We start from the raw sequence: 14,876 nt of genomic DNA, 5'->3' as shown, positions 1-14,876 counted from the left end.
ATATCTCTAGCAACCGTTGAAGATAAATATTTATTAAAAGCGAAGTGTAATTACAAGTAACAACCATGATAATGGTGCATGCAGTGCAGAATGTGCAGGGCAATATTTGCACTAAACTTCACCAGTAAAAATAACAGAAACTGATATAGCCTACCTTATCAAACTCACGACAGATTATATACATTACAACTCCTTGAGAATGTAATCCCACCGTTGGCGTATTTGTAACTTGTAGGTTGCTGCAGCAGATGAGGTATTTTGACCGCATTCACTTTAACATAGGACAAGTTTCTCCATGAACCAGCTGACTGCAGCATTGTGAGCCTTCAAGCACTCATCTAGAGAGTTGATTCTTGTTTTGAACTTGGGTAATTACAGAAGAAAAAAGAGTAACGGCAGGGTAGGAATCGAACCAACGTCATCGGTATGACTATTCCCTTAACTCCCTCTAGGCCGCGACGGCGAAACATTTATTTAATTTATCTTCTGACGTGCAAGAGTCGCACGACTGCAATCAGTTGATTTCAATCTTGCCTTCTGATTGGTTAATAAACCTTATTTGCTGCAGCAACCTGCAGATTACAAATAGGCTATGCCCACCGTTGGGTCAACGGAATACTACATTTATCCAACTACTATGCACCAGGCTTGCAACCTGCTCCAGGATAAGAAAAAAAGTTAAAACATTTGCCTAAGAAAATATCTCAATTTTTAATACTAGAACGGTTAAATTTGAATAAATTTAAACATGACACAAGTTGAAAGCCTGCTGATACATTGGTAGAGACAGTTCAAATATCATATGACGACTGTGGGTGTGTGTCAAATCATCTTGTATTGTTTGTTTTTGTTTTAAATTGTATTGGTTACGACAAACGTCGCATGAGGGTGAAGAAAAATGGCGTCATGTGATATTTGAACAGTGCCTTATTATTAACAACAGTATTTTTTGTAAACGTGAAGCGCAACAGAAACACACGAGTTGCAATTATATTGTTGCCGGTTTAGGATCCACGTCTGCTTCTTCCGGATTCTTTAAAGCAGCTGCTTCTGTCTTCGGCACACCGCTTGGTTGCGGTATCGGTCTGGAAACAACTTGTTGTTGCATAAGTTTTTACTGGGAATAGCTTACAGGTAGGCTGCAGGTTACACGTTTTAGTGTATCGATAATGTCGTCTAATAGTAAGTGGTGAATAGCTAATTCACATTTTCGGATTCGTCAGTAATCTACTGGTTGACTTCTACACCAATAATGATGTTAATTCTGACAGTCGGTTAAAATAAAAATCTTATCTCAGTGTTCGGCTACTTTCTTTAAAACGACTTTGAATCAAATCAGAAACCAAAAAGCTCACCTGTTAAACTGGGTGGTTTCATCATCACTCGGGTTTCCGGAGACAATCACCCAGTGATTATTGTCCTTTTCGAACTTATGGGAATCCAACTCCGTATGTCCGGTCACTTCGTAGTCTCGTCCAAACGGAGTTCTGTATGATGTCAACATCAGTAGTTACCACTGGTGATGGATGCAGCATGTAGGCTACATGTCATCATGTTTCGCTAAACAACACTCCAAGAACCTCCTCGAGTTAAGTTGATAGCAACAGTAAACAATGTTAATGTCTTTGTATGGCGTTGTATCCATCACTGACATGCGTTGCTCTCTCTCCACTTTCATTAGAGCCATGGAATTGGTAGTCCGGCCGTCACCCTATTGGTCACCCATAGAACATTATAGAGTCTAACCAGACAGCAAAATCCGTCATTTTTACATTAATTCAACGTCTGCAACGGGATACCAGTTGGAAAGCTATTGGTTTTGGAATTGTTTCTTTCTTGTCCATTAACAAAGTATGGTAGCCTAATGTTCAAGTAAACATAAACAGAAGCATTCCCAAAGAAAATCAAACCATGCAAAAGCAAATACATGCGATACCTATATGATAAAGTGTAGCTTATTTTGAAAAGAACTTTGCTTTTGAAGAGTGAAAGGTAGCAACCAAACCCTTTTCAAAATCTTACAGTTGAATATTAGTTCAGTCCAACACTGATACGTGAAAGCTTGTTGTCACAACTAAACCAAATATAGGTTAGTTAATGCTCGCTGTGAGTGTTTATTTTTATCTGTGGGAGCAGTTTTCATAAACTAGCTAGTCCAGGGGTGGGCAACCTTTTTAAAACAAAGGGCCAGTTAGGAAAATGTAATGCTTACAGGAGGGCAGCACATCAAATAAACACTACTTCATATTTTCAGCAATGGAGTTTATCTTATTGAAATTTTGTACAAGAATGTCATCCTCCTGCAGTGAATTCAATTCAAGCTGGATTTCTACAGGCGCAAAACTTATTTCACAGGTAGGCTACAGGGGAATGAAAAGACGGTCATATCACTTCTTAAGCTTCGAAATTGTGTAAATCGAGAATAAGCTTAATTTAAATAGCCTTATTTGGGGAAAAATAGCTGGAAGAAGATGAAGGGCCGCACAAAAAATGGAAAAGGGCCGCACGTTGCCCACCCCTGAGCTAGTCCATTTGGCGCAAAGGGATTGATGAATTATACTATGTGCCATTTTTTACCTCCCTCGTATGACACCAACTATGCTACTTTTCGTCAATCTATAATCCTATACATCAACACAATACTAAAGTCCCAGACGCCTTCGTCTACCTGCTTAAATACCGTATACAGTTTTTTGGCGGTTCTGCCACCCATCTAAGGGTGTTTCATGATATCTAAACAGACCCTAATAAACTATTCATTGCTTTAGTTTACTTTAGATGATCAATTAAAATCTAATAAAAATGACCGTAGTGTGCAGTTATACACGTTATCATTCAAAGGACTCTGCACCCTACTTAGAGAGTACAGTAATTAGCAAACAAAATTAACTGTGTAAATGAGGGAGAGTATAGCAGTCCCATGCACGATATATACCTCTGCCTATACATGTCCTGGACGAATACTTGTTTCCCGGTTTTATTGTGCAGAAGCAGCAACTTTGAATTTGCCTGTTAGTAGCACACAAGTCAATGAAACAGCAACAACAAACAATAGGTTACATGGCAGCAGTGGCAAGCGACCAGTTACAAATGCCGGCATGTTGAGAAAACATTAGCGCAGAAGCGTAGCCAGGGGAGGGAGAAGTTGCTCTCCATCCAAAATATTTTTGCACATGCAATCAGGGGCTCTATCCACTTTTAAAATTTGGGGGGGTGATTTTTGGACAATGGGCTAAAAACGTCATAGTCATTTCAACTTCTGGGGGGCTACGCCCCCCAGACCCCCCATTGCAGCATCAGCTTCATTGATCATCCACATGCATAGGGTTTCCAATTCGTTTCAGAAAGTATGTTTCGGAAGGCAGTGATGCCGAAGGGGGGAGGGGGAGGGGGATATACTCCCAACCATACTCCCCCTCCCCCCAACTCCCCAATATTTGGGGAGTTGGGGGGAGGGGGATATACTCCCCAATATTTTAGCAGCATCCCCTCCCAATAATTCATAAAAAAAATATTTGCTATAAAGTTGTAGGCTACTTCGATCTAGTTGTTTACAAGCATCTCGAATTGCTGTTGTTTTTCTTTTATTGATGTTTGATCACAGTTCTAAATTGTCTTGGATTTGACGCTAGACAATGCAGGACCTTCATTGAAGGTATTAAGGACGAGTTGGACTAGGCCACTGGCCACGGCACTGCAGTAATGAAGAAACTGCACAAACATATTTGGGACTTGCGCTGATTTTGAAGCCTTTGGCACTTATAGAGCAATTTAGTATCACGTTGCGAGAAAAGCTTGACATTGACTCTTGTGAAGAGCTGTTTCAAACCTTGAAAATCATTCGAGAGAAATATCGTGATTTGGAGTTTGAGAACAATTACAAATATGCAGTTTCACTTCCGGAAAAATTTGTTGCTTATTTTATCACGCCTTTGCAAGCACCACGGCAAAGAAGAGTCCCTGAAAGATTGGGTGGAGGCTCGGTGGCAACTACTGCAGACACTCAACTGCATTATAAAATACTTTACAATCAGTTCATGGACAGAGTTATCTCTAAACTGACCGAACGGTTTAAAAGTAGCCTGAATTCCGATTCGGCAAAGTATAAAGAACTTAGCCTACACGAATTTTCAAGACAGGCTTAGTTCCTGAAATGGTCAAAAATTATCCAGAGCTGAATAGACAATCGATCAGTGCCGGTCTTTAGGGTGTGCAAACCGTGCGATCGCACAGGGCCCGCAAGTTAGGGGGGCCGCAATTTATTCAGAAAATGCAGAAATTTTTGTCATTTCCAATGGAAAAAATTCGATTCGATTCACAAGCAAGTACCGGTATCCTTGACTCAGCTTTATTTCCGAAAAATACCAAAGAAAACATGATTTTATCCTTTTGCTATGCCACCGGACAGCACCATTTTACAGTAATATTCATACCCAAATTTTTGTTGAACATGTTCTGAGAATGCACCAAATTCAAGGTAATTTTTCAAAAATTTCTGGGGGAGGCCCCCCCAGATCCCCCTCCGCTGGGTGTCGCTTTCGGCGAACACGCTGACAAGCTTCACCGCCAGCCGTCAAAAAAACCCTCCCCTTTCAAAATACCTAGCTACGCTATTGAATTGGATCATTGTCATTGGGGCCCGCAAAGCATATTCCGCACAGGGCCCGAAATACCCTAAGACCGACACTGAATCGATGAGTTATCAAATTGATTCATTCAGCAAGGCCACAGGAGCAAAATTTCTGTACGATGCTAAAAGAGCTTACCAGGCATTGTCCGAGTTGGAAAAATCTCTCTATACTCAAATACTTCACATGATTAACATCCTCTTAATTTGTCCGGTAAGCTCTGCTGCTTGTGAAAGGTTGTTTTCCACCTGGCTGAGAAATACTTTGGGACAGGAAAGGTTGAATGCTAGCATTGTTTGCAACATTCACCAAAATATTCTTAATGACATCAGCATAAATGACAGTGCTAATGAGTTTTCAATGCGCACTACCGTAAGACGCAATATGTTCGGTTGTAACAAGTTCTTTTGATGTGTTTGAAAGTTATTATTTTTGTCATAAATTTGCAGATGTTCTTCTGTAGCTTCGATTGTTTTCAGTCTCCTGACTAGTGACTTTGTCCTATAATGCACTAAGTGTAGTGATTCTAGTGAAGGAGAGGGCAAGAAGAAAAGTATCTTCCGTTTTTTTTGGAAAAACTAAGTATTCATTGGAAGGTCATAGGTTCGACTCCAGCTGGAGGTACCAATTTTTCTTTGCTTGTTTCTTAATCTTGCAGCAGTCATTCACAAGGGCACTGGTAGCGCTTTTATCTCTATGATTTCTTGTCTGTATATTATGCTGTTAGCAGCTAATTTACCGAGGTCCGGTGATTGTTTAATAAATTTAATAGTAAATACCAGTAGCCTAAGCTTACCACTAAAACTGTGTATAAAAGTATGCATCCCTCCCAAATGTTCAAAATTGTCTAAAATTTGATAAAATTGTCATTTATCCTCTCCCCCCAATTCTCAACTAACTTCGGCATCACTGTCGGAAGGGCATTTTTGGGTAAGCAAACTAAGTTAAAACTCCACAGTGTAAACGCTTGGCTCGTAGTTCAGGGTTGTCAAATCAAAAATTCAAAAAAGTGGCAACAGCCGAAATATTTTTTTCAAAATTCGATCAATAAAATATCACAATCCTTTTCAAAGCCAAATGAGTAACAACAGCCGAAGAGTAACAGCCAAAATATATATTTTTTAAATTCGATCAATAAAATATCACACTACCTTTTCAAAGTCAAATGAGTGGGGGGGTGATCACCCCCCTCACCCCCCCCCCTTGGATAGAGCCCATGCATGCAATGCAACCGACTAACAGGCTTGTAAGCTATTGAAAAGCTGTAGGAAAGTTTACTAAAACAGATGTAGCCTATTTCTTTGATTAAATTTACGCGGCATTTAGCCATGCAACACTTTCGCTGCTAACAGTGTGCCTAGTCAGAGGCAGGGAAATGCAATTTTGTTGCTAAATGTCAATATGTTTCAATGTACGGCGAACATCTCAAATTTAAGATGAACATTAAATAAGTAATGTGTTGTATTTTGTGTGAAAGATATTCATTGACAAACTGAAGCCTACCATTGAACTAACCATTAGGCCAAGAGCCTACTATTTATTTTTAGAGTTGTTCAGGTTTCATGTAGCCTAACTTAAATAAAATTTCACTTTCTGTTATAGCATCATTTGATAGGGTTTTACTATTGATTTAGGTTGAACGGTGAACGTACTCTGAGAATGGGCAATTTTAAGGAATTATTTTTCCAAATTTTCCCCTCTGTGTATGTCGCCAGCATAGGTGGTCAATGGTCATCCGCTACTTTGAAAGTAGCGCGCTACCGCTACAATATGCCACAAGAGTGGCGCTACCGCTACTCGCTCTCACTCGATGAAAGGTAACGCACTACCGCGAATCAAACCAAAAGTAGCGCACCCTGTCGCTACTTCTACCCGCTAGTTTTGTCTCAAACTGACACTGGAAAACTCTATTTAAGTACCTTATGAAATCAAAATGACCTTGAAAACAAATGATATCAGCTTTCAGTACCACATTGGTTTACACTGTCATTTCAACATCGTTATGAAAAACAAGTGCTTGGTAAAACTTCATTCTCATGGTCCAGGGTTTCCATCAAAAATCTCTAAAAAGAATTAATTTTTTCCACTTTAAATTGGAAAGTAGCGGGTAGCAGAAGTACACATGAAGAAAATGTAGCGCCTCTCCGCTACATGGAGAAAAACGTAGCGTCGCTACTACAGCCGTTACTCTAACAAAGTGCAGCGCCACTACCGCTACCAGAAAATTACAAAAGTAGCGCGCTACTGCCCACCTTTGGTCATCGGGCTCACTGAAATGTGCAACAATAACCTACTCCTGCGCGCCCCCTCCTGAAATTTTGTGCTGGCTACGCCCCTACATTAGCGGCAAGATCAGTGGTACGCTCAAGCGTTGGCTGTACATCGAAGAGCGGTAAGCCAGTAGGCCAAAGAAGAATAGAGTCAGCTTTGGCTTGAAATGTTACAGAAAACATTATGACACTTGAGTGTATGTAGGCTACTAACAGAATGGGACAAAAGCTCAGGGCGGTATTAAAACATTGAAGCAATGCACTCCTTTTGCTGAGCGTGTGCCGAAAAGCTGCATACAGGAGGAAGTAGTTAAATAAACGTACTAAAATTAATCAAAAAGCTTGAACCAAGAAGTCTGGTAATGTTGTTGAAGTATATTTGATCCGGTCGTAAAAGATAACTAAGGCTACCAATTTTTGTCCTTATCGGTTTGCGTCTATTACTCGTATGATAATATTGAGCGTACCACTCGACAATAACTAATCACAACAACACTCAACAGAATACCTACTTTATACCGCAATTGGATGGCATTGACAGAGCTTGTCCGGTCTTGTTGTGCAAAATAACTATTTTGCAATTAGCCTAATGCAATAAAAGTGTGGTTTGCAGACATGGTATTTCATAAACAATATAACCTAGTTTAAACAAATTATAAAATTATCCAAGCCTTAATGCAAGTAAGTTTGCAGAAAAAATAAGCACAACAGCTAATCTTATCAAAGCAAGAAGCAATACAACAGTTTAGTATTTTTCATGTGTAAAATATTATAAATAAAAAGTAGGCGACATGTCAGACAGCAAAATCCGCCACTGTTACACTGATTCGATGTCTGTTGACGTTGAATCAGACATCTGCAGCGATAGTACGTCTGCTGGTCTGCAGACGTTGAATCAATGTAAAATTGACGGGTTTTACTGTCTGGGATACGGTGCAATTTACAGTGAAGAAAGAAAATGCTTCCACCGAAGCTACTCAAGCATGACTTACTGGGACTGGGAGGCCTTCGTATTCCAGTCGATGTTGAGGGTGGAATGGAATTACTTGCCATGTTGTCAAGTAATTTATTTCGTCCACAAGCTGAATAAGCTGCTGTCGAGACTTTTTGGCATTCTGGTTGAAATGTTTATGATCGCTGAAGAGATTGAGCTGAAAACCAAAAAGCAGCGAATACTGTACAATGCATTGTTTGGCAACAAGACTTTCTAACACTTGTGGCGCATTGTTTTTGTTTTGTTTTTATTATCTTTATCCTGCATTGCGGGAAAGCGGACTTGAGCGCTATGCATCGGTGTACGCCTTCCGACGTACACCTGACCCACGCTGCAGCTGACTGCAATGTCTGTTTCCGGTTGTCTACTCTACTTATGACTTAAATTTGGTACCACCCATTACTCGAAATCGATCACTGGGTAGAGGCAATTATCGTAAAGTTTCTTGCCCAGAGAAACAACAGCAAGTGCGGGTGGCTGGAACATGCAGGCTCTCGACTGCGAGCCCAACGCGCTAACCACTCGGCCACTGCTGCAGTGATAGATTAAATTCCTTTATTTCAAAACAAGCTTAGTTTTCCGGCCAATATTTTATTACAACACAGCTATTGAAGGTATATGAAATAACCAGTGCCGAATAATGGGTAGGCCTATTGTAGCCTAGGCCTAAAGCTTAAATCACTTGTGGGCCTATTTTTACGTGCATGGAATACTTCTGAGTACAAACACCTATTTTGGCTCGCAATGGGGAAATTAAACTTAGTTCAATTAAACCTCTTGCAACTGGATCAAGTTCCATTCCGTTTTGTGGTTTCAATCTCAGTTCAACTCCTACGCAAGACAGGGTAGGTTACTGCTCTCTTGAACAAACAGTAGGCTAACTTGACACTAACAAATAATATCTCTGTTTAGCGGATTTAAACATGCAGTGAGTTTTCACAAAGCATTAGGCTACTACTGTACTATTTATGCTGCAGTGTGCCAAGTCATTAAAACAATAAGCCGATATCATAATAATTTCAAGACGGCGACCTTTCACGCTTTTGCAAATGCAAAGTCGTAACCATTGTCAAATATTAACATTTTCTCCATAAGTAACTTTCTTATTTATAATGGGCCGCATTTTTGTGGGCCTAAAGCTTCGGCTTGTTCAGCTTTATGGATAATCCGGCGCTGGAAATAGTTTGCATAATCACCCAAGTAAAGATTGTTTTTCTTCATATCGAACTACGTCTAGTATGAAAAGTTTGAAAACCATGAGGCAGCAATTTTAATAAAAAAATTACTGTGAGACTACCTTGAATGCAGATTTCAAAATCAACTACTTAAAAGCATAACCTACATGCGATAATCTGTCAAACTAATGGGTAACCTGTGTGACTTACGTCTCCACCGTAACCGGGCGTAGTCGAAATGGCAAAGGGTTGGCCAAACCTCAAAGCTGACCCTTCCTCAGTGCCATCAACACTGTAAAAGCAAAGAGTTTCTCTGAGGTTATCATGAAGTCACTAATTGTCATATATCTTCAAATTGAAATGCAAATATATGTCGAGAATATATGCGTTGCTAGACATATGGTTACTTTATCTAAAAAAAAGCAATGAAATAGCAATTGAACGTTACCTACTAGCATACAAAATGAAGTTAAAAAGTCGTAAGCCTACTAGGCTACAGCAGTATTCTGTTGGATGTTGTTGTGATTTACTGTTGTCAAATGGTACGCTCAATATTATCATAGGAGTTGTAGAAGCAAACCAATAAGGACAAAAATGAGTGCTAGTAGAATTTTAAACTTAGGAATATCGCACCTTTTAATAACAAAAACATTCCGTGTGCAAGGAGTCAAGATTAGTGACGCTGACACATCACAAGGAGCTTCCACTTTATCAGCCAAATACATTTTGTATTCATCCATGTTTATCGACAAAGAAGTCGGCGGGCGCGGTGGTGCTACTTGGCAGTAATACTAAAAAAGGCAAGTTATAAGACCAGGTTCACAGACAAAATAAAGACCAAACTGTTTAATCGAAATGGACGTTGTCATGACAATTTTCATACAATTTAATATCTATACCATATTAGTTTAACCCCACAAAATACGGTCATCAAAATAAAACAACGATACCGGTACCAAAGGTATTTTAAAGTATTCATTTCGCCAAGTGGTAATATATACGGTACCCTACTATGTTGATGATGTCTACAGCACTTCTTGGTTTACCATTCACTTAATTGAAGCAGAGAGTGAGAAAACTTTTTAATTTCAATATTTTAAAATAATACAATAAGCGCTATTATTACTACAAAAAGTGCTCAATGCAAAACAAAAAAGCCGAGCAGAGCAAATTACATCAAATACAGATACTATATTTCAAGTAAGCATTTTTTAACCTACAGCTTGTTTCACCCTTACTGAGGATCACCAGAAGGTGCTTATTCAAATAGAACTGAAGTAATGATGCAGTTTAAAATAATGCAATTGTTTTGCAGACAACCAATGCGGTAAAGTAAACACTATCAATCTATTAAATTAAATCTTCTATTTGAATAAGACTATACTGAATATACCACACTTGTGTGGTGAAAGCTCTATATATAAATGAGTTGATTTTTTTGATTTGGTGTGATATTGTTTACTTTATTTCAAATGTTTTGTCACACTGCACACTGCGCATCCTATTGGATCATCAGTAGAATCAAAAGAAAGTTTGATGAAAAGTTTGGCAACGAAGTTTTGTTTTGGAACCAATGTGATAATTGAATTTCTTTATATCCCTTTTAGAAACTAAGTAAACATCAAGAAGTAAAGTAGCTATCTTTGAAAAATACAAAACTAACTGGAAAAGGTATTTTATGCCAAGCAGCAGAAAACTCAGGATTAGAATATGGGAAACAAGGAAGCCAGTATTCAACCTCTTTTAGGGGGGTCTAAGTACGGTATTTTGCAAGTTACAGTCAATTTCTCTACATATAAAACCGACAATATTAACAAAAAATCTCGGAGCCCTGTGCTAATATTTGTTGAACTAACTTGTCTTTTATTGTATATTTTGGAGATTTTATGGATATAGGTGAAGCGAAAACAATGTTACAATGAAACAAAACAATGAAACTGCTAAATGTGACTCGAATTAGCTACTCGAATTAGCTAATACATACTCGAAACTGCTAAATGCTACTCGAAACGTCTAACACAGTGATTCCCAAACTTTTTCTATTTGAGTAGCATTTAGCAGTTTCATGCAGTTTTACATTACTCAGCTAACCAGACAACACTATAGGTACGGTATCAAACACTATACCTTGTCAAACACAGTCCAACAAACCGTTAATTTTATATGAGGCATATATAATATACCTAAGTTTAAACAATAAGTAGGCTACTATTACTACTACAAAGTGCTCGATGCCGAGCTAAAAAGTCGAGCAGAGCAAATTACCTCAAATATAGTTATTACTTTCGAAAATATTTACAGCCTGTTTCACGTTAAAAGGGGGATCATCAAAAAGTCTTGAAAAACATTCAAAAAAAAATAAATTGGTAATACCTGAAAAGATATTAAACAATGTCAATGTCAAGTGTTACTGATTTATATATTGTTTTTGCATGTTTTTCAGGAACCTCAGATGATCCCCCTTTTAGGGTAAAACAGGCTGTAGAGTGTAGAGATTTCAAAAAGTAATAACTATATTTGATATACTTAAGTTTAAATGGATAAAGTTACTCAACAAGTCTGAAAATAATAATTTATAAGAAAAAATATTTAGAACAATGCCCCAAACCTTTTGCATAGACTCAGGAATACTTTCCTGTCCAGGGTTAACAAGCATTACGGAATCTCCAAAATGCACAAAACCATCTCTTGACACCGTCAATGGATACTAAAAAAATACAGATTTGCTAAATTTAGCCCAACTGTGGGTTAATCTCAATAGAAGAAGAATGACTGAGAAAGCAATGACTTGGCTCCTCATTAGGCTATACTGGTCCGAACTGATAGCTCAGTTGGACAAGTTTCCAATTTTGGGAACAAAAAAATAGTTAGACCAAGCAACGTTGGTTCAATTCTCAAGGTGTAAGCTTTTGCAATATATCCCGCCATATTAAGACAATAATAAATAATAATTTATTTCACACCAGTCAGGTGCAAGACTGAGATCAAAGAATAAACTACAGGTAACAACAGTTAACAAGCAAAAGCTTCACTTTGTCAGTCTCAGTGACTTAGCCAGCATCTGTAGTTCAAATCCTCTACAAGTATACAGAAATGCCAGGATTAAGGTTTTCTCAATTCAAGGATAAAGATGCCCTTGTCCAATCCATAAAAGGCTGAACTATACATAACTACATTGCTCAACTCTGCTCAGTTGAAACAAACTTCAGTAGCCTATGACAGATTTGAATGCTGAAATACAAGTAGCTAATACAAAGAGAGCTAGCAGCCCTGCTATGAATAGCATCATTCACCATGCGCAATAACAGTCTTATGTTCTCATGTTTTTAAGATACTGAGACACATATGTGTGTAAGGCATTTTTGCCAAATTGTTCCTTATTGTAGAATGTAGATTTTTTCTTTTTAAAAGATTTCCAAACGTTGTTTCAAACTTTCAATACTGATAAACTTATTTACATATTCTTTGAAGTTGTTTTACTAGACTCTTCTCGATCTTCAACTTGGCTTAATTAGTAAAAACATCTTGAATTCACAATCATTTTTAATTACCAGTTCTAAGAGAGGTAAGAGCTTTGTTGATTCTTACTTGCACTGCATTGCAAACTGTGGTGGTTTTTTGAAATTATTGTCTAAATACATCTGCTAATGGGATTGTTTGCAGAAAAAATAAGTCGAAGTAATTTGTTTCAGCATGGCAATCAAAGTCTAAATTTCATTTTGAATTAAAATGTTGTGAAGATTTTTTTTTAGCCAAAAAACATTGTTTTAAACAGCCCTAACCCTTTGTGATTCAGTCAATCCTTGTGGCTCAGCCAATGCATCTAAAGTTAAAAAAAAATCATTTCATTGAAATTAGGTTGATGTAGATTGCAACAGAACACAATTATATTAAACTGTTAAAAATAATATTTTTAAAGTTTAAATAATCATCATCAAACCTTTCTCAAAATATTATCTAACAATTTATGCGTCTTCTGTATGAGGAGCTCCCCTTTTTCTTTTTTGTCCAAAAAATCTTTCAACAAATCCTAAAATGAAAGAAAAAAGAAATTAACATGGCAATGGCAAACAAACGTATGACCTTCAAAAATCAAAACACAACTAACTGGTAATGAAACATTACCGTACTTAACTTTTGGCTTATTTTTGCTAACTTCATAACCGACTACTGTATATAAAATAGGCCTATCTTCAACATTTTTTTATGCATAAGAAATAGCTAACAAACATCTGATACAGTTTTGCATAACATATGCTAATGGTACTCTACCTTAAAATTGAGTTGTGCTTTTTACAGATAAACACATTAACAATATATTTTGTGAGTTGAAGTTTTCCTGGTCACTTGTTATAATTATTGGAATATCTGTTTTCAATGTTAAATGATTACAACTCAATATTTCACACATGTTTTCGCTCTGCACAGTTATGACAGAAATTACACTTCACCCCTATAGTCGAATTTGAGCTATTTTGCAATCAACGGCATGCCTTTAAGTGTTTCTTACCAATGACACAGCCACATTCTCTTGAGCAATAATGTCGAATACGTGCCATTTTCAACGTGAAACCATGGGTTTTATCACTCGGTTATGCAGGCATACGAAACAGTGTTCACCTCACTACTTTCTATCACTGACTTTTTATCACAAAAGCCATCATTCAGCCAATCAATCAATCAAGTTTATTTTCGGCATAGCTCCACATTCATTTTCAAAGTACACATCAGGAGATATAACAAATAGCTTTTTTTTTTATATGGAAACTACACCATGGAGGCACCGAAAAAACCATGCGGTTATCTAAGTCAAGGTGCCCCCACATGGGATGTTTTACTGGATACAATATATAATTGGATTAATAGTAGGCTACAGAAAAAACAAACAAACACAAAGAAAAACAACAACAACAACAACAAAAAAGGAAAAAAAAAAAAAAAAAAAAAAAGTTATCAACAACAGTAGCCTAAAGCAACAATATAATCACAGCCATACGTACCTCTTCTAGGCATATATCTTCATTCCAGTTTCCAACACGAACAGATGGATTATAAGTACGCACACTCATTTTTAAGTTTCTAAGCACCCCAAATTCTTTGTTACCATAAGTTTAGCATCACCTAAAAACGGTTAAAAAATTAGCCTTCAGCCAAACATCAGTTGCTAATAACAACAGGGATTTTCCCGCAGTCACTGATGCGGAACAGAAAGTCAAGAAAAGCAAAATATTATAACAAAATCATGGGGTCTAAGCATTTGTTCTAAATTTCACCGACATAAGCATTAAGCATTAACCCTGCTGGCTGAGTGAAATTGAATTGATTTATTGCACTGTTTATAACTACGTGTACGGACCAGGTCAATTTTTATATTTCATTCTTGCAATATTTTCTGTATTTGGCTTCTGCGTTTGTTTCGGGCTAGTTTTACTGATATCAATTGATTATCAAAAATTGATCTATCTGCCAAAGAAAATTCAGCATCTGTTAGATCTACAGTAGTGTCATGTCTTAATGACATCCTATTTAAAAAAAACAAAAACAAGGAAGAACGTGTGAATCAGCTCGTTTTTCGCCATCTAACTTACTAAGGGATCTTTCTAAATAAAGGGAAATGTATGTTTGGTATACCAGAGTTAAAATTTCTAGACCATGAAGTAAATTCTAAGGGCATACGGCTCCTCACCGGGGCAAGGTGGAAGCGATCCGGAACTTTCAGCGGCCACTTAACTTAAATCGAAACAGCTGAGAAGGTGCTTATTAGCTTAGGAATGGTAAAACTTCTAGGCCTATTGTAAATTTATCTGCA

The 14,876-nt window shown here is 37.6% G+C and overlaps 1 protein-coding gene across 2 annotated transcripts; it reads right to left on the bottom strand.

The window, feature by feature from the left end:
* Positions 1-16: 16 nt before the first annotated feature.
* LOC145775833 (cilia- and flagella-associated protein 161-like) lies at positions 17-14,217 on the bottom strand. 2 transcript variants are annotated; one of them, XM_082587212.1, is made up of 9 exons: positions 14,068-14,217; positions 13,008-13,097; positions 11,676-11,774; positions 9,701-9,858; positions 9,278-9,359; positions 7,891-8,049; positions 7,411-7,484; positions 1,356-1,487; positions 17-1,085 (listed from the first exon to the last, which is right to left on the bottom strand). In XM_082587212.1, the coding sequence occupies exons 1-9, from the start codon at positions 14,134-14,136 to the stop codon at positions 989-991; spliced, it is 960 nt and encodes a 319-aa protein (XP_082443338.1). In that variant the 5' UTR covers positions 14,137-14,217; the 3' UTR covers positions 17-988. The 2 variants fall into 2 exon arrangements, with proteins under 2 accessions (XP_082443338.1, XP_082443337.1); XM_082587211.1 differs by lacking the exon at positions 7,411-7,484 and adding an exon at positions 2,936-3,009.
* Positions 14,218-14,876: the final 659 nt, after the last annotated feature.

Source organism: Aplidium turbinatum, chromosome 8, assembly GCF_918807975.1.
Source record: "Aplidium turbinatum chromosome 8, kaAplTurb1.1, whole genome shotgun sequence".
In the NCBI taxonomy this organism is placed as follows: Eukaryota; Metazoa; Chordata; class Ascidiacea; order Aplousobranchia; family Polyclinidae; genus Aplidium; species Aplidium turbinatum.
Note: the sequence above shows the minus strand (reverse complement) of the source record. Positions and strands in the feature narration are given on the sequence as shown.